The sequence below is a fragment of the Triturus cristatus genome, chromosome 2_2 (genome assembly GCF_964204655.1).
Source record: "Triturus cristatus chromosome 2_2, aTriCri1.1, whole genome shotgun sequence".
NCBI classification, from domain to species: domain Eukaryota; kingdom Metazoa; phylum Chordata; class Amphibia; order Caudata; family Salamandridae; genus Triturus; species Triturus cristatus.
The window spans coordinates 1179845459-1179864501 of record NC_140582.1 but is presented as its reverse complement, the minus strand read 5'-3'; the positions used below and the strand labels follow the sequence as shown (position 1 = coordinate 1179864501).

At 42.5% G+C, this 19043-nt stretch overlaps 1 protein-coding gene across 2 annotated transcripts in view; it reads left to right on the top strand.

The window, feature by feature from the left end:
• The window catches only part of EXOC6B (exocyst complex component 6B), a 1605823-nt gene that overhangs the window by 619219 nt on the left and 967561 nt on the right, over positions 1 to 19043 (top strand). For both annotated transcript variants that reach the window (XM_085642756.1, XM_085642755.1), the window contains exons 14-15: positions 15500 to 15605; positions 16189 to 16298. In XM_085642756.1, coding sequence (XP_085498882.1) covers positions 15500 to 15605; positions 16189 to 16298 — 216 coding nt within the window. The remainder of the gene's footprint in view (positions 1 to 15499; positions 15606 to 16188; positions 16299 to 19043) is intronic.

The following is a 19043-nucleotide window of genomic DNA, read 5'->3' as shown; positions in this document are numbered from 1 at the left end:
CACTGCGATTTGGGGGGGCTGTTTGGGCTCATGCAGGGGTGCAGGGAGGGGGGAGTTGTGGTTTTGGAATTGTGGGGGAGGGGGGTTGTTGGGGATTGTTTGTTTGTTTCGCAAGGCAATGTGAAGTTCTCTGCTGACTTATCCGGTTTGTGCTTTCTGGGATGTGGGTATCATGCACGGGAGTGGGATGGGGGGTAGGGGATTGAGAATCCTTTCGTGGAATGTGAATGGACTGGGGGACAGGATCAAGCGCGGGGTGGTGTTGCAGTTTTTGAAACGGATCTCGCCCGACATTGTTTTCCTGCAGGAGACACATTTGATTGGGAACTCCTTCCATGCCCTAAATAGGAGGGGCTATCGCCTTGCCGCTCACTCTGGTTTCACTTCTGGCTCTAGGGGAGTGGGCATTTTGGTTAGGGCCTCTCTCCCCTTGGAGGTGGACGAGGTGCTTCACGATGATAGGGGGCGCTATGTGGCACTGGTGGGAAGATGGGAGGGTAGGATTGTTTCGCTCGTTGCTGTGTATGTGCCTCCGGGGTTACAGACGGCTACCTTTGCTGATTTGGGGCGTTTGGTCCTGGGACTCCCTGGGGGGGTTCTGGTGTTGGGGGGTGACTTTAATGCTGTTGTCTCCGGGTTGGAGGACCGTCACCCCCCCAGGGATCTCCCTAGGGCTCAGGCCTGGTTGGGTGGCTTTTTGGACACTTTGGGACTTGTAGATCCAAGCTGGTATGATTGGGGAGGTGCGTCATTTAGCCCGAGGTATTTCTGACCATTCCCCTATATGGTTGCAATTGAAGGTTGTCCCTGGGGCAGAGGGGAGAGTGGCACCCATTAGCCCCTGGTATATACGTAACCCTAAGATCCGCGCGGAACTGGTCAAGTCCACTGATCACTACTTCAATGATAATGTGGGGTCGGTGTCGTCGGCCGTCTCCCTATGGGAGGCTTATAAAGTGGTGATCAGGGGGCAGGCCTTGTCCCTTATCTCCCATGCTAAGAGGTGCGAGAGAGCAGAGGTGGTTCGCCTGGAAACTGAAATAGCTGAAATGGAGGAGGACTTGGAGCGGGGAGTTACTGATGAGAAATTGCACGTTTTCAGCCTCAAACAATCAGATTATAGAGCGCTAGTCACGGAAGCCGCTAAAGGGATGAGTAGAGAGCAGCAAGGACGACTGTATGATGTGGGGGATAAGGCCGGAAAGTTGATTGCTTGGTTGGATAAGAAGGAGAGAGCGAGCAGGGTGGTGCCCGTTGTGGAGAGATTGGATGGAGTGCGTGTGACTGACCCGGTGGAGATCGTTGACTGCTTGGCGGATTATTTCCGCGGGGTATACTCTCCGGTTTCTGTGCGTTCGGAGGAGGACTCTCATCTGTTGTTTAGAGACATTGCATTGCCAACCCTATCGGAGGCTGATGCAGTGTTGATGGAGGCGAAGTTGTCGTCAGATGAGATCGCCCTGGCCATTCGCTCGATCGCATCGGGTAAGGCTGTGGGTCCTAATGGTCTTCCCATCGAACTATATAAGTTGCGCCCCGATAAGATAGCGCCGTATCTTCGGGACATGTTTTTCGCGGCACGTGCGGCGGGCTTCCTCCCCCCTGACCAACGCCTCGCCAACATAGTTGTGATACACAAAGAGGGGAAGCCGCGAGATCGCTGCGCCTCCTATAGGCCCATTTCGCTGTTGAACGCAGAACCCAAAATTCTGGCTAAGGTACTGGCTAATCGACTGGTTCGGGTCGTGGGCGACTTGATTCATCAGGATCAGTCCGGTTTCATACCCCATCGGAATACTGCTCTGAATTTGAGGCGGTTGCACGGCGTGCTTGCTCGAGCGGGGTTTATACGTGAGCCGGCCATATTGGCATCTTTAGATGCTACTATGGCGTTCAACACTTTGGAGTGGCCGTATAATTGGGCCGTGTTGGCGAAATTTGGGTTCGGCCCTGAGTTTATTGGTTGGGTAAAATTACTATATGCTGACCCACTGGCTCAGGTGGTGGTGAATGGTAGGGTGTCGGCTCCCTTCGCACTGGGGAGAGGTACGCGGCAGGGATGCCCGTTGTCACCCCTTCTCTTTGCACTTTCTTTGGAGCCTCTCGACGCCTGGTTGCGTTGGGAGCCGTCGCTGCGAGGCATTAGATGGACGGCGGAGTTTGAAGACCGTGTCTCCCTTTACGCGGACGACATCCTTCTGTATCTCACCTCTCCTCGACAGTCGCTAATCGTATTGGTGGATGTACTGAATTCCTTTGGTCGCAACTCTGGCCTGGTTATCAACTGGGCCAAGTTGTGTGTTTACGTCCTCTCGGGCGAGGCCCCCCTCCTGCCACGGGATTGCCCCATCCAGATTGATACACTGGGGTTCAAATATTTGGGGATCTTTATCTCTCTGGATCCCGCGGTCCGCTATGAGCGAAACCTTCTCCCTCCCCTCCAGCGATTGAAGGCCGACGTCGCGAGGTGGCGACGACTTCCGCTTTCGCCGCTCGGACGGGCGGCATTGTTTAAAATGATGTCGCTACCTCGCTTCTTGTATGCTTTGCAAAATACTTTAGATGTCGTGCCAGCCCGTTATTTTCGGGAGGTGGAGGGTCTTCAGCGCCAACTGTTTTGGGACGGGCGGCCGCGGATCGCTCTCGCCAAGTTGACGCTCCCTTGGTACGATGGGGGGGTCGCCCTCCCCGATATTAAACGATACTATTGGGCGTCTCAGTTGGCGGTAGTGAACCATGGGATATACGGTCCTGCCTTGAATCCGGCCTTCGAGATGGATACATTTCTGCTCCCGGGTGGGGATTATAATAGGGCGCTGTACTCTGTGACCCCGGACATGCGGTTGACGGGACCCACGCGGGTTGCGGTACGTGTGTGGCACGCGGCGAGTGCTGCGATGGGGTGGAGGGATCGCTTGACTCGGGCGACGCCGTTGTATGCCTCCGGGCGGCTGGGCTGTTTGTGGAGATCGAAAGGCTTTGAGAAATGGGATATGATTGGTATATGTAAGGTGGGTGATCTTTGGGCGAAGGGGTCTTTCAAAACGTTTGAAATGCTTAAAACTGAATACAAATTAAATGATAGAGAGTACTTCCGGTATGCGCAAGTCTACCACGCGCTGTGTTCGGTTTTTCCAGACGTTGCTGCTATCCCCGAGTATTCCCCACTGGAGGATAGAGTGTTGGATGGCTACGTGCCCGACAGCACTATTTCTCTGATTTATAAGAAACTCATTAATGATCGCGCGGACTTGCTTCTCCGTCTGCGGGAGGCATGGACGGGCGATGGCTTGGAACTGGACGATGAGAACTGGGTATCGGCGGTGGCCTCCCCGAAAGAGGTGGCGATCCCGGCCCGCTTACGATTCGTACAGCTGAAGATCCTTCATAGAGTGTATGTCACGGGGCCCGGTATGCTGCGTATGGGTTACTCGAGGGATGGACTGTGCAAGCGTGGATGTGGCCTGCCGGGTACCTTTCTTCGTATCTTATGGGAATGTTCGGAGGTTGTGCGATTTTGGAACGGTATCCACACCGTAATGGAGGAGGTCACGCACGTTGCTCTGTTGCCAGAGGCTAGGAGGTGTTTGTTGAATGTCTGGGAACCGAATGATTATAATGCGGCGCAGACGCAGTGGGTGACTTTGGGGTACATGGTGGCTAAGCGTAACATTGCACAGCTGTGGGGCTCCCCGAGGCCGCCCATGATCGAGGTATGGAAGGAGAATATGGACTGGTGTATGTTTAGGGAAAAGCCGGCGTATGTGGCGAGAGGCAAGCCAGGGAAATGGACTAAGGTATGGGGTCCATGGAATTTATATCGTGGACGTATCTGCACCCCGCCTCTGCCATTAGAGGTCGATATTGCTTTGTCCCCCTAGCCACACATTCTGCGGGATTGTGTGAGGTGTGTTCCATGTTTTGTCTTCCCGTTGCCCCCTACTACCGCTTCCAGACAAGAACTGCTTTGGACACTGTACGTTGTTCCCCGTCCTGGGAAGAGCACGCTGCTATTTCGGACTCTCATTGCCTTGAGTGTGTTTTGTATTTAATAGAAAATGAAACTGTTTTTTCCGATTGCTCCTGGCCTATGGCCACGGCCTGTTATATGTGCTTACGAACTGCCGGGAGCTTTGCCTCTGGTTCATTTGAATGTGTGGCGTCGCATTGCGGGCCCTCGGGCTCTATAGCGGCCGGCCTTGGTGGTTGTAGGCCCTTGTCTGTATTTTATCGTGTAATAACGGTTTCTAATAAAAAAAAAAATTTAAAAAAAGATTCTGACTATTCTTATTAAGGGTAGCCTCAATATTCATAACATTTTGTTGTTGAAAAAACAGCATTATTGAGAAATACAAAGAGCAAAACACTTTAACAATACTAAGCGGCAATATAAATGAAAAATGAGCATACAAATTTGCCATTAACAGGAGAAGGTGTTTAACAATTTTTAAATATATCGGGGAATAAGGGAAGGAAGGGAAAGTGAAAACTAATAAAGGAAGACCAATTCTGACAACATCAGGAAATATAACATGGGGAATTAGTTACAATATATAAACCAATAAAAATATTAAGAAATAACATTTAGCAGACCAATACAATATTTATGGTGGCTTAAAATTTTCTGAAGAAATACAATTAGTAGAATTATGAGTAACACAATCTAAAAAAGAAGTGGTAACCAATACAACTCTATTAACAGCAGGGCAGTATAAAGAAGTGAAAGCAGTATCTAATCTAGGATAATGACAAACATTATACCAGCAAGCTGTATAAGATATGTTCGAGGAACACTTCCAGGGAATAGAAAACTGTTGAAACGCCAAAGCCAACATGAGATCTGACAATCTTAAATTAATAAAGGGTGAGTCGATACCTTCAGATAAACTACCTAGAAAAAGTGTCAGGGGAGATAATGAGGATTGTAAATGAAAAATTTAGGTAATCTGAGACCACATCTTTTTCCCAAAAGGAAGCAGCAGGAGAACAATGAAATATTAAGTGCACGAGATCCCCATTATAATAATCACAGGAGCAATATTTTGAAGATGTATTCTCGGACAACTTTTACAATTTAGCCCATAACTTATTCCAAAAAGGAATAGTCCAGGTAAATCCCAAATCAGACATTTCATTTAACCTCTATCTCAGATTTAAGTCTCATGGAGGTAGAAGAGTTCAGAAGTCTGTAAATAGGTGAAGTCTTAGGAAAAGAAGTAAGAATCATACCAAGCGAAGACTGCGATGAAAAAGAAGAGGGAGGGTCCGGTAATGAATTTAGGACATCTAAAAGAATATTTAAGAGGAGAAGGTATTTAGGTAAAAAAGAGCGAGGACAATTAAAAATAGTTGAAATTGAAGGAAAGAAAGAGGATCATCGTTAGAAAATAAGTCTTTAATGCATATTATGCCTTGTTTGTCTCCAGGAAGCTCAAAACAACGATTTATTATTAATAGTAATGAGATTTCTATACTAAAGGGGAGAGTGTAAAAAGAAAACATGAGATACAATTTGTGGCTGATAAGTTTTAGGACTGGACAAGTACATTTAAGTAGCAGGGAAGCAATGAGGGAGGTTTTAGAAGAGAAGGATAAAACTTCTTTAGGTGAAAATGGAGCTAGGAAAAAAACATTTGATGTCAAACCATAAAGGAGTAAACTAATTATTATATGGAGAAGAAATCCATCTAGATGCTTGTCTTAAGCAAAAAGCTTTAAGATATAACCGAAGATCCAGAAAAGTTAACACTACCCTCTTTCTTAGATTTGCGAAGATAAGAGAAATTCAAGATTTCTTATCATTCCAAAGAAATTTAGATAATTTGGAATCTAATTTTTTTTTAAATTTAGCAGGTCTACATACAGGGGACATGGAAAGGACATAGAACATTATAGGCAAATCATAATTTTTATGGAATCCAAACGACCCCACCAGGAGAGAAAAAGAGGGTTCCATGACGAAAGGAGTTAATCAACTTTATCTAAACAATCATTTGTATTTGCCGTGCCAGAATCTTTAATGGAAGGGATAAACCAGACACCCAAATATTTAATCTTGATAGATTTCCAATGAAAACCTGTGGGACTGAAAGGTTGGCTAAAGGTGAACTTGGTAAGTGGAAGGATTTCAGTTTTATCTGAATTGATCTTGTAGCCTGAAAGCGAGGAAAAGGAAGCTATTTCCTGGAGCAGCGCCGGTACAGATTGCTCAGGATTAGATATGAAAAGGAGTACATTTCATCAGCATATGTTGAGAGTTTTAGGTGTTTAGCTCCATATCAGAAACCTTTAATTTCTTTGTTATTTCTAATACGGGAAAGAAAAGGTTCCAAACCCCAAAACAATTAAGTGGTAATGGACAGCCTTGATGACCTCCACGTTTAACAGAAAATAGCTGGAGAGCTTCCCATTAACCAAAACTGACACCATGGGGGGGATTGATAAAGTAAAGATAATAGTGAGATGAAATGAGGGCCCAGCCCTTGCCAAGACAGAGATTTAAGTAGGAAGGACCAATCTATTTGGTCAAATCCTTTCTCATCATCTATAGAGGTAGCTGCCAAAGAATAAGAGAGAGAAGGGTCCTTGGTGAGAACATTAAAAAATAATCTAAAATTGTCAGACATAAGTCTACCTTTAATAAAGCCTGCTTGTTTCTTACCAATCATCAGAGATAAGAAGGGTTTGTGACGCAATGCTATATAATTTGGCAAACATCTTATAACCCCTGTTCAACAATGAAATTGGCCTATAGTTCTTATAAAAACTGGGTCTTTGCCTTCTTTATGAATAAGACAAATAGTAGCCTCCCGAAAAGTGCCGCTAGTAGAACCCGAGTTTGAAAAGAATTGAAAAAGATGCAATAGCTTGGGAAGTAAAGAATTAGAAAAGTGAAGATAAAATTAAACTGTAAACCCATCAGTTCCTGGTGTTTTACCTTCCTTAAGGGATTGAGGCGCTTGTAGAATCTCCAACAAAGAGGAAGCTTCAAGATCTGAAAAATATGTATGTTCACTATAAGTTTTTTCAATCTCATTTAAATAAGTATCAATCTGAGACAGAAGGGGTGAAGATTCAGGTGTATTGAGAGACTGATAATAATTTACAAATTCAGCTAAAATCTCACTGTCTTTGAAAACATGGATGCCGGTGTCAGCAGTTATGGATTCTAGTGTAAAACGTTGTTTGCGTATCTTCAAGTAATTAGCCAGAAGCTTCCCCATTTTATTGCGACCCCCATAATAGCGAGCACTACTGCGAAGAATAATAGAGTAACCCCCATCTGGGGTGTTTCATAAATTTCAATTTTGTCCGGATAAGTTCTCGTAAGCTTGGTGGTGAAGAGGAAGAATAATATTGATGTTTTAGATGTTTAATATCAAATAATAGGGACTGGTGCTGCTTAGCATAGAATTTTTTCTGTTTGGAAACCAGATCAATAATGTGACCACGAGCAGTAGCTTCAATAGTGTCCCACAGTATTTGAGGAGAACATGTTGAAATCTGACTGAATATTAAAGAAATCAATAAAACATGTCAAGCATGAAGAAAAAGCAGGATCAAGCAGAAGAGTTATAAAATCTCCGTTGATTGGATTTAGAATGTTCTGGGATCAAATCAAAATCTGTTATAACTAGGGGATGATCGGAATTACAATAGGTTCGCTAGAGGAGCTAATAAGATTCTGGGAATGTAGCTTTGAAACAAAGATATAGTGCAGCCTAGAAAGGGAGCTATGTGGTGGAGAGAAAAAGGATAAATACCCTACTAGAGGGGTTGCGAATTCTCCATGAGTCAACCAGGAGACGTTGGGAAATACATGAATGAAATGTGCATTTAGTGCGGTAAATATTTAACTGGAGATTGACTATCAACAAAACAGACCATTGCTTGATTACAGTCACCTCCTAGAATGAAAAAGTCATCAGCAAAATGGAAACATTTCTTGGAGATAGTAGGCCAAATGAAATTATCTAGTTGAGTAGGGCCATAAGTGTTACAAATAGTGAGAGGGATATCATTGACAATTGATTTAACAATAAGCCATCTTCCCTCCATATCCGATTCCTGGGAAATAGTTACCAACTTTAGTTTCTTGTGACAAAGAAGAATGACTAGCAGAAGATGGGGAAACAAAAACAGAACCCAACCATCCACGTTTAAGCTTTAGAGCTTCAGATTCAGTAAGGTAAGTCTGTTGGAGAAGAAACATCAGGACAATAATTTACAGAACAAAATGTTATCCCTTCTGGAGCACGAGACCGGCACCTTGAAGGCTAAAATAGGACCAATGGTATGCCATGTGATAGCACAGCCACTTATAGGGGGGAGAAGAGAAGAGTGAACCTTTTCTTTATATAACCCTCACCCACTTTAGTAGTGGCATGCTTCCTTATCGGGTTCACCCCGACTCCTAAAGGTTAGGGTGGGCTCTACCATATTCCAGGGAGCACTTATGGAGATGGGGTTTAAGGGGGAGTAACTTTAAAGATAAAATTCCTTACCCACTCCAAAAGTATCCTTTATTAGCTGAGTGGGAGGGAAGGATACATATATTATAATTGTGTGATGATATGATGTACCTGTGACCCTATATCACCAACATGTTTCAGCCCTGTTCTACTGGCCTGTGTGAGGTCCTGGGCTTTTGTCAAGGTGGGTAGCAAAGAGGTCACTCCCCCAATGATGTGACTAATACGTGGTTACTGTTATGGGCATGCAATTATCATGCACTAGATTCATAAAATATTTATATATGTATATATATTTGCCGCTGTTGAGGATTACCCAAATGAAACGTGCTGAACGTTCCCACGGGGGCGTGAGAAGGCGGCCCTTTAGTCGAACTTTTGGCAAGGGTCCTTTCCCGTCTGCATACCTATCTTAGGCTCAGCTCCTCTGCTTGCGGTCAATATTTAGCCAGATGTGACAAAATTCTCTACCTTTTTATTGGATTATTAAACCCTTTAACGTTCCATGAAATAACTCTGAATTGTAAAACAGGCAATAATATATACAAAATAAAGGTCTTCTGAGACAACGCATTTTTTTATCATAAGGAGAAGGAAAAAGAAAGGCAGAATAAAGATAACTGGGTCAGAGGAAAGGGAAGAGAAAAAGATCAGGAAAAAAGAGACAGTACATGTCAAACAATGACGACTGCAGAAACATACCTGGTGAGGATGAACACAAGGGTTGGGTCGATAACCGCAAAGGGGGAAGACGATCTTACTTTGTTTCCCTCTTCCGTTGATGCATTTTTCACTCCAAAAATGCATCGACTGACGAGGGAAACAAGACGAGGATACAATGAACAGCAAGGAACCTGCAAATAAAGAAGGTTAGTCAATAAAAATAAATGGCAAGGTAAGCGCAATACAAATATTTAAGACAGGGATTAAATCAAACAAACTCTAAAATAGCTGTGCAATATTTGAAAGACAAAATTACATTTTATTGAAGCACCAGATGTTTCCAAGGAACTGGAGGAATGAAGGCTGAGGAACTCTAGAAGATCCACAGGAGACATGAAGGAGGATGTTTTATTCTGAAAAGTTACTTTAAAAGAGACAAGGGAGGAACAGGCCAAAGTGGGAACCTAAAGAGCGAAGTTGTGGGTGAAGATCCAGAAACTCTTTCCGCTTGATTGCTGTGGCTTTTAACACATCATGTGTAATAAAGACTTCATTCCCCTGCAATCAAATTAGTTTTTTTAGATTTCGCTGCATTGATGACTTGCAATAAGTCAGTAAATTCAAGAAAGAAAATGCCTCCTCTCTGGCTTTAGTTGAGGGAGATGAAAAGTGAGAGCGCTGTCCTAGGAGATGGGCTCTCGGTATATTCAGTTTTGCGGAGGAAAGCCCACTAACTGAGGTAAAAGGAATAAATAAAGCAATAGCGTAATTTCATTCCATACCTTCCTGAAGCCCATAAAGGCGCAGGTTATTCCTCCTATTTCTATTTTCCAAGTCTTCAGAGTGAGCTTCTAGTAATGCCACCTCCTTTTTCCAAACTTGAGATTTTATTAGCCTCATCCTACACATCACTGACACGTTGCTCAAGTAATCAGACTCTTCTCTTGTTTCCAATTGAGACCACTTTTCATCAAGAGTGTGTATACGCATGTTGGTTTCTTCCACAAATGGACATAGCGCACGTATTTCATCAAGCTCAAGAGAGAGAGATAGGAAAAGATGATTTAACAGGAGAAGTGTATCATGCTTGACTCTTGTATATAGATGATGGCGCAGCATGACCATTTTTAGTATGGAGCTAGGGTGAGGTAGACCTGTTCAGTGAAGGAGAAGAGCTACTCAAAGAGCACTTGTCAGATTTTTGGCCAAGTTATAGTTTGTGAGGAATACAATATGTGATGAGGAGAAGCCTTATATTTCTTTACTCTGCCCATAAAGAGTGTTATTCTGTCTTCATTCACTCCAAAGCACAGGGCAAGCAAAGCATGAGGATGAGAGCCAAAACAAAATCCGCCAGCAACCACGTTTCATTTAAAATAAAGCAGAATCTCCCAAAATAAAAATAGGAATTGAGGTAAAGATGACAGAAATGCAATCCTAATAATAAATCTTAAAATGAGATATTAATACAAGCCTCCGTCTTTACCACAGCACAGAACGAAAAGACACCTCAATGCAGAGATCAAATGCAGGTAATGTCCAGTGGATGCAGCAAAGTCTGTTAAAATACATTATGGGCTAAAAAGCAAATATATGTGGGTGAAGCAATAACTCAAAAGGTGGAGGAAAAAAACCCTCTGAGATAAGTACTGTCCACATCGCTGCCGAGAGAAGAACATTGTACAGTGAATGTGTTTAATACAAAATGTCTGTCAGCATGAGGAGAAATGAAGCGGGCATGTTTGCAGCCTAAAAATTAGTCAAATATGGCACCAAAGGTATTCACATGTTTCTCTTGCCTTCTGCCGTCGGGGTCAGCATCTCTTCCTATGTGGAACGGAAAGGACAGTTGCAGCTGTAGAAAACCCATCCGTTGATGCACGGGGCTCCCGGGTTTCGTGGCCATCTTAGCTGGCAGTTTAGGTCTGCCCCCAATCTGTTTAATCATAAAGAATCAATCTGCAATCATTGTTAACCCACTGTTATTCCAAAAAATATTTTATTTAATTTCTTTAGCTCACAAAATTAATGAAAAATTCATAAGACTAACATGAACACACGTCATTCATATGTATTTTCAAAGTGTGTTTTTTATTTCATAAAAAATAGTTTTTTATCCTAACAATTAGAACAAGATCGGAAATCGATAAAACTAACCCACAAACCCCAACCAATCTCGCATTCATACAAAGCATTCACTCACACATACTCCAGGCAATACTCCCACCCCGCTGGATGTCTTCATAAAATAACAATGAGACCCCTTTCCAGTCTTCCATCAATATGTCTGGCCAGGGAGTTCAACACATGATCTACACAGGTTTCAGTGGTCTTGATAATTCAGAACCACCTTCTTCAGGACTCCTTCTTCAATTTCCCTTTTTATATGAATGTATGGGGTTTGTGTGGAAGCCACGCTCTAAATTTCTTTATCTGTTATACCACATTAGTTATTTATTAATTTCAGATAATATATTCGTGGTTCACAACCCTCTTATCTATGCGGTATAATTCTGACCTTGTGACCTGCAGGATGATCACAGAGATTCTATCCGCAGACGCAGATATCCACTTATGTCCACCTATATCCTTTCCTAGGCCAATGGCAGGCACAATTATATAGACCTGTGCAATTCCGGTTGAAACTTAGCACTTTTTAAAACGCCTTCCTCATTGCGAATTGTCGTCCTCCTGGTCTGTGGATGTGTCGCTCGTCAGTAAGAAAAACGCAAAATTCACATGCAGTTGGCCTGTGGACTAGAAAAGTGGAATAAACATTGATAAATGAAATTTATTAAGGGGCCACAGTAGCTCCAAGGAACTTGTCAATGAAGTACACACGTTCAGCACTCTGTTGTGTCTAGATATCCGGGACTGATCCCAGCCTTGTCCAGTGACAACTTCAAGGAATAATACTATGAGCCTGGAAGTCTACTTTCAGGATTACACCTTCCCCATCATTTTCTTTTTTCTTTCTCTTTTTAATTTTTTTGTTCCCTTTCCTGTGGCTCCTTTACTAACATGTCAGCTCAGAGTGAGCACCCGCCAGTGCATTAGTAGCTTCGAGTTACCCATCTGCTCATCCAGAGATACGCAACATGGGAAAAGGAGAGCCACTCTATCTCCCCCTCCCTTGTGATACTTTTTGTGAGCGGACCAGTATTCTACAGTGCATCGTTCATTCTGTTTGTTTATTTACAGTATTTATAGAGTGCAACACTCATCCCCATGGCGATATCATGGTGCTAGGAAGATCCCTATCATTTCAACTGTGAGAACCATGCGGAATTAGATCATGTACAGGAGGAACATTATCCAGAGAAAAGCCTGGTTTTTCATTTTTTCTAAACCAGATATGTTTGTTGGTAAGCGGAGATCAAGAGGTCAAGAGTACGACTGGGCTGCAGGCAAATAGGAAAATGAACGGCCTCCTGTTCTGACCTTCCTTCGTTTAGCTTTGGCTAGGGCAAGATTACGGGATGTCAAGTCGCTCGTGTGTTTATAAAATTCAACTCTAGCCTGTAGAATTTCAGGCCCAGTATTGTACAAAGCCTTATGAGCATGGCAAAGAAGTTTGAAACTGGCTTTCGTTGGTAGCCAATATAAAGTTGCCAAGCAAGCCTATGCTGAACTGAATCTGTCCATATTACAAATCAGCTTGGCGGCAGTATATTGAATTACCTGTAATCTTGTGAAGAGAGAGTAAGCCATGCCCACATACAGGGCATTGCCATAGTCCAATTTACTTGTTATAAGAGCTTAGACTATGTTTCTTCGCCAGGCTAAAGATGTTCACTTAAACAGCCTTCTCAAGAGTTTGAGGCTGCCAAAGCATTTACCACAAGTGGCCCTGACATGTTTCTGCATGGAAATAGTCGTCAATAATGGCCCTGAGATTTTTACCTGATTTCTTGGGAGTTGGACATATCCCACAGTGACTCCGGCCACCAAGAGGCGTCCCAAATCAGATGGGCCCACCGAATAGCAGGATCTCTGTTTTGACAGCGCTTAGTTTTAGACGATGATTTGTCATCCATCCTGCTACTTCAGTGAGGGACTCAAGTAATGCCTTGAGTTTAGTCTTATTCCTTCCCCAGTGATATAATCAACTGGGAGTCATCTGCAAAAGAACAGACCTTAAAGCACCGTTACCTTATGATCTATGCTAATGGAGAAACAACGTAAAGTAGGGCTAGTGAAAGGAAGACTGAAGTTTTTTACTTGGGGACTTGAGAGAAAACCTAACAAAGAGAGTATCCTGATTAAGCGTTTACAAACAGCATAATGCTCCATTATGGGCACCTCGCTTCTAAATTTAGTGCGGGTTCCTGCAAAAGACACGTAGAAGTGGCCGCCTCATTGATAAAGACCCAAGGCAGACCAGGAACCCCTGATTTGTGGCACAATTTCTTTCATATAGGAAACGGACTCTGGGCATGCTTGGGATATGGAGCCCTGTGGAAGAGCGTTTTTAAAGAAACACAAAAGTGTACTGTGAAGCTAACCCAAGTATATTAATCACTGTAGACTTCGGCCTGATTATGACTTTGGCAGTGTGGGAACGGGACCACTACGCCACCGCCCGCTCCTACACTGCCAATGTGTGTGCACCTCCCGCCAGATTACAACTTAAACAGTCACTAGCTGGCAGTCTTTGGCAGTCTCACGGCGGTGCCTATGAAATGGGCACCGCAATGGGAACATCAAAGACAGCACCTGCACAGCATGCACTGGTGCAGTCCATGCCGTGCATGCACCCAGGGGGGCACACCATGTGCTCTCTTGCATGCACCCCATGGCCCTGAGGCAACAGGGGACCCTGTAGGGCCCCTTTGTTTCCTCGCCAGTATGATTTTCATGTAGGAGGAACTGCTATGAAAACTGTGTCCGAGAGGAAACTTGTAATATGCTTGGCGGGACCGCAGTGGTCCCGCCAAGCATATTACAGTGTCCAGGCCGCCACCACCGTGGTACCGTGAGTTTGGCAGTCCACGGACCGCCAAACTCAGGATCAGGCCCTTAAACTTTTCTCCCCCTCTGATAAGGTGAAGGAGCAGCAATGTTCCTTCCATTCTACTGGTGCACCTTGAATACCATGCAGTGTTTATGGATCACCTTTCATAGATTTCAGGACCTCAAGAATGATTCCTTCAAGAGACGCCAATGGCTCGAAGATTCTTTCAGTTAATTTATCTAATTATTATGTAACACATGTAAATAAGAAATAAAGGCCTCCTTGTACCCATTATAATGCACCATCCCTCAGGTTTGATTGATTTGAGAACCTGAACTAGTCAATTGGTTCGAAGGTTTGTAAGGTGGTGCTCGTTGGCTCTAGATCCAAGGAACCTTTGTACCTCCTTTTTCAGTCATCAATAATGCCATCAAAGTTTCCAAGTCAAATGAAACCTGAACTTACAATACATATGAGTTACTGTTAAAAATGCTTGAAAGCAGCTCAGAACCATTGGAGATACTCTGACATGTTGGATAATATGTCCCGTTGGCTCAGAGGTGCTTGTATGTCTGTGCCATGGATTGATCTGATCCAGTTTTATTGCATGGCATCCAGATTCTTTGAAGTAGTCTTGATTCTGTAAGTGATGAATAATAGGTGTAGATTACACTTGTTTTATGCTACTTTGCTGGTCTTGACTTCTCATGCTGTTGGTCTCTTTACCTGAAATAAGATTGGTCTTCTTTTGTATGCTATTGATTAGGGATAGCCCAATGCTAGAAAGTCCCAGTAACTCATTTCAAGATTCATAAGGTAAGGAAGATGCCTCCCGCCCCCATTTCTTACCACCACGAGTGCATCATTTTAAACCTTTCCATACTGGCCTCTCAAAATGCCTTCTGCGCAGGGATCACCCATCATTTTTCCCCAGTCATTAAACATGCTCAGAATACTGAAGCCAAAATGTGATGGATAAAGGAAACGATGTGCACGTTAAATTGGTCTCTGGGTGGATACTGTCCATGTGCAGCAAAATTAATCCAAGCCCACCAGCGAGTATTTCGACATCCATCTCACAAGCCCTGCTTTCTGTGTATGGACTTAAACCTGCCAGTATGGTGACGGGGAGAAGAATGCAGCAACCGTCTCCCCTATTTAAGACACAAAACCTTGAAATGCACACTTTCTAGAAAACTGGCAGATTAAGAAACCTAGAACTGCAGGATAGTTTTTAATGGCTTCTTTCTTACCGAACACCCACGCTTGAAGTCATTGGTGTGATGACCAGCACCTGTGGCCGAATAACTCAAAGTTCAGGTGATAATTATTCTGCCCTCCATTTCATTCAGGCTAGGCAGATTCTAATGTCTGTTACAGCACTAACAGTTGCATTGTATTTCTCTTCCAGAAACATACTGGATTTGGATAACTACAGCCCTATTCCAGTGGCAGACGAAGACACCTATAAGAAGATTGTTGGACAGTTCCCGTTCCAGGACACAGAATTGGAGAAGGTGCGGCTGTGTAAAAGAATACTCTTGCTAGTTTTCCACAAAGGCCAGTTTGGGGGTCACAGTCCTATTTAAATAGAAGTAATGGCACAGTTGGCATTATAATGTTATATGGAAAAGTTAGTGGATTAAAGAATGTGTATCCGTAATTGAGATCACCCATCCTTTGCGACTTGTGACATCAAACGTGTTTCATACAAGTCTAATACAATTAACTAGCCTTATGGAAGCCTGTACATTACAGGCTTCAGAGTCCTATGAGTGAGCCTGGGGGACTCAATTCCAATTGTATATAACCCATGCATGTTACTTTGCCATCAGTTATTTTGCCACAGAATGAACAATCAGTTCTTCATTGGTTCAAGCAGAAGGGGGTGGGTCTTTTAGAATGACTTTATATCCTCCTGTGAGTACGCATGACAGGAATAATCTAGGTGTGCAGGTGCTTTTCCAGAAATATTTGCTGTCACAACTAGGAGACCCTTTACTAGCATAATGCTTTATGGCTTGCAGTCTTGCATGTTTCTTTTCAAGGAGTTACAATAATTTTGTTTACACTGTTTTTGTATGTTATGTTTTTTTACAGCTGCCCTTTCCAAAAAAGTTTCCATTTTCCGAGTTTGTGCCTAAAGTTTACAGTCAAATTAAAGAATTTATTTATGCCTGTCTCAAATTTTCAGAAGATCTTCATCTGAGGTAAAATTCATTCATCAGTTTTCCGCACATTATAATATTTCTGGTTATATTTATTTTGTTCCATCTCCATTTATAATCTGTTTTTGGGTATTATTGGGATTTAGACCATTGTTTTCCATTAATGATGGTGTAATTTGGATTTATGACTATTTTGGTTATTGCTTGCTAATATCGTAGAAATTTTTGCTGTTAAAGGCTCCTTAATTTGAAGATACATTGGTAGACTGCTTTTCAGAAATTGCAATTGTGTGTTTCCTTCCTAGGTCATGTAATCCCAAATTTTCTTATTTGAATAAACAGTGTTAAAGATTGGTCACTGTAGAGATTAAATTTAGTCTTGTGGTCAAGGGGTTCTTTAACACATTTTTTTTTGCTCAGGTTAATGTCAGACCCTGGACTGTTCTGACCTTAGTGATGTATATATTATGTGAATTCTATATTTGTGATTTTATCAATCAACATGTCTGACTTTTCCCTATCCTTCAATATAGTTGATCACGGCATGCTATTGCAAAGACCATATTACATTTTGTCTCCTCATTTTAGGAGGTGTGACTGCAGCTCAAAAAGAGTTCTTGGTGCTGCTTTCCTTGTACGACGTTCGACTGAGTTAAAATGTGTTGTCTTCATTTGTCTTCCTTTGATCAGGAATCATTGATTTAAGTAGTGGAAATGTGATCTGTCTGCAAGAAATGTCCCCACCACAATCATAACTTGGGCCACAATAAATATGGTACATATAAAATGGATTTGTAATCAGCCTGAGTTGTTTCGAGAAATTTCTTTATTAAGTGCCAAAGGTTAGGTTTGTGCAACATAATCCCTTCATAGATTGCAAATTAGAATTGACAAGAATAAGGTTATTCCCGTGACTGAGGCAGGATTCAAATAGAACTAATCTATTTTTGAAATTGTTCACACTTTTGCTAATTTGTGGCATAAATATTGTAATTTGCAACATGGCAATCTATATGTTGCCTTTGTGAATCTTTCAAATGTGACGGGTTTTTATAGTCCCTAAGAAACTATATGGGAAAAATTAGTTTGAGAATTGCTTTGAGTAGAGTGAGCCATCTGAATGTTTCAGGCAGTTTACATAGATATTTTCAAGTGATTATTTATCCAATCCTTTCGATATGACATATCTGTGTAAGCTCTTTGCAATACATAAATTGTGTAAAAAAGAAATAACTCATCTGAACATTTCACTCTGTTACATAGCTATTTGAAGGTGATTTTCAGTTATGTACGAACTCCTTCCGATCTTTTACACCTGAAGTTGAGATGCCAGCAGAAAGTCAGCTGATGCATGATGACAGTGTAGCACTAATTGATCTTATGTACTACTAATTTATTTTACCCCAACGATCTAGAGGCCCTGATGGGAGCTTTAAATATATATGCTAAAACCAGCATCACTTTGAGATATTTGCTGCTGATAAAAACATTTACGTCCATCGTACTACCTCCACAATATGGTGAACATGTACAGTTTACACTCCACACCTTGGAAGAAAACTCTTCTGGTGCTTGCACCAGAAGGATTTTTTTTTTTTTTTTTTAATTAACACCTGGACACGAGTGAGGAGTTTCCCTCTTACCCCAAGATTGTAATATATTTTTTTTGATCAGTGTGACACGTAGTGCAAGTATGTCACATTAATAGAAAGTGAAACCAGTAGGCACCATTACACCATCTGGTTTCACTATGATCAGTGGGCAGGAACCAGAAAGACTACTGGATGCTAGTAATAGTAAAAAAGCCAATGGGTCTTGCCTATGCAAGTTTTTGCCAATTTGTATAAGCCATGTTGCACACCAGCATGGCTAAAAGTTAGTGGCAGGAGAGTGGCGTGGAGTGGTTTTCAGTAGAGTGCCGTGAAATGGCATAGAGTGTCGTGGAGTTCAGTAGAGTGTCGTGGAGTTCAGTAGAGTGTCGTGGAGTTCAGTAGAGTGTCGTGGAGTTCAGTAGAGTTCATTAGAGTGTTATGAAGTGTCATAGAGTGTCACACAATAAACTGTTGTGGAGTAGAGTGGCATAGTGTGTCATAGAGTGTAGAGGATTGGTGTGGAGTGGTGTTGCATAGAAGGCAGTAGAGTGTAGAGGATTGGTTTTGGGTGGTGTAGCATAGAGGGCAGTAGAGTGTTGTGGAGTAGAGGGTGTCGTAGAGCATTGCCATTACAGATAACACATTTCCAATAGAAGTGACCTTTACATTTACACAGGCATACAGTTTTACTGATAAAACTATGCAGGGCACAAAACCATAATGTATTGAAATGGCATTACCTAGTGTATTGATTTGTTTTGAGCGTATTAGCGTATTTGATTCCAACTGACTTACCCAAACATTTGCTTAATTTTTGCTCTCCTAATTATGATATATTCTGAAATATTTGTACAGTTAATTTAGACATTTACATTTTGTTGTGTGCAAGAAAAAAAGAACATTGTATAGCCTTACTCCAGCACACCCCTAGTTCCCAGCATGACTGTCACATAAATTCTTCACTTTGAAGTCAGAGGAAGAAAAATAAACACCAAGCTCCTTCCAACGACAGAACCCGGCATTTGACTTCTGTCTTTGAATGCACAGCAAATATGCCAAGATAAGAACAACACTTAAAGGCCTGTTTACGGAAAGCGAGCAATCGTGGAAGAATACAGTAAACATGGGAGGGGCAAAGACATACCGGATAGCCTAAAATAAAAAAAAAGCCAGCAAATAGAAATCAAGCAACTTT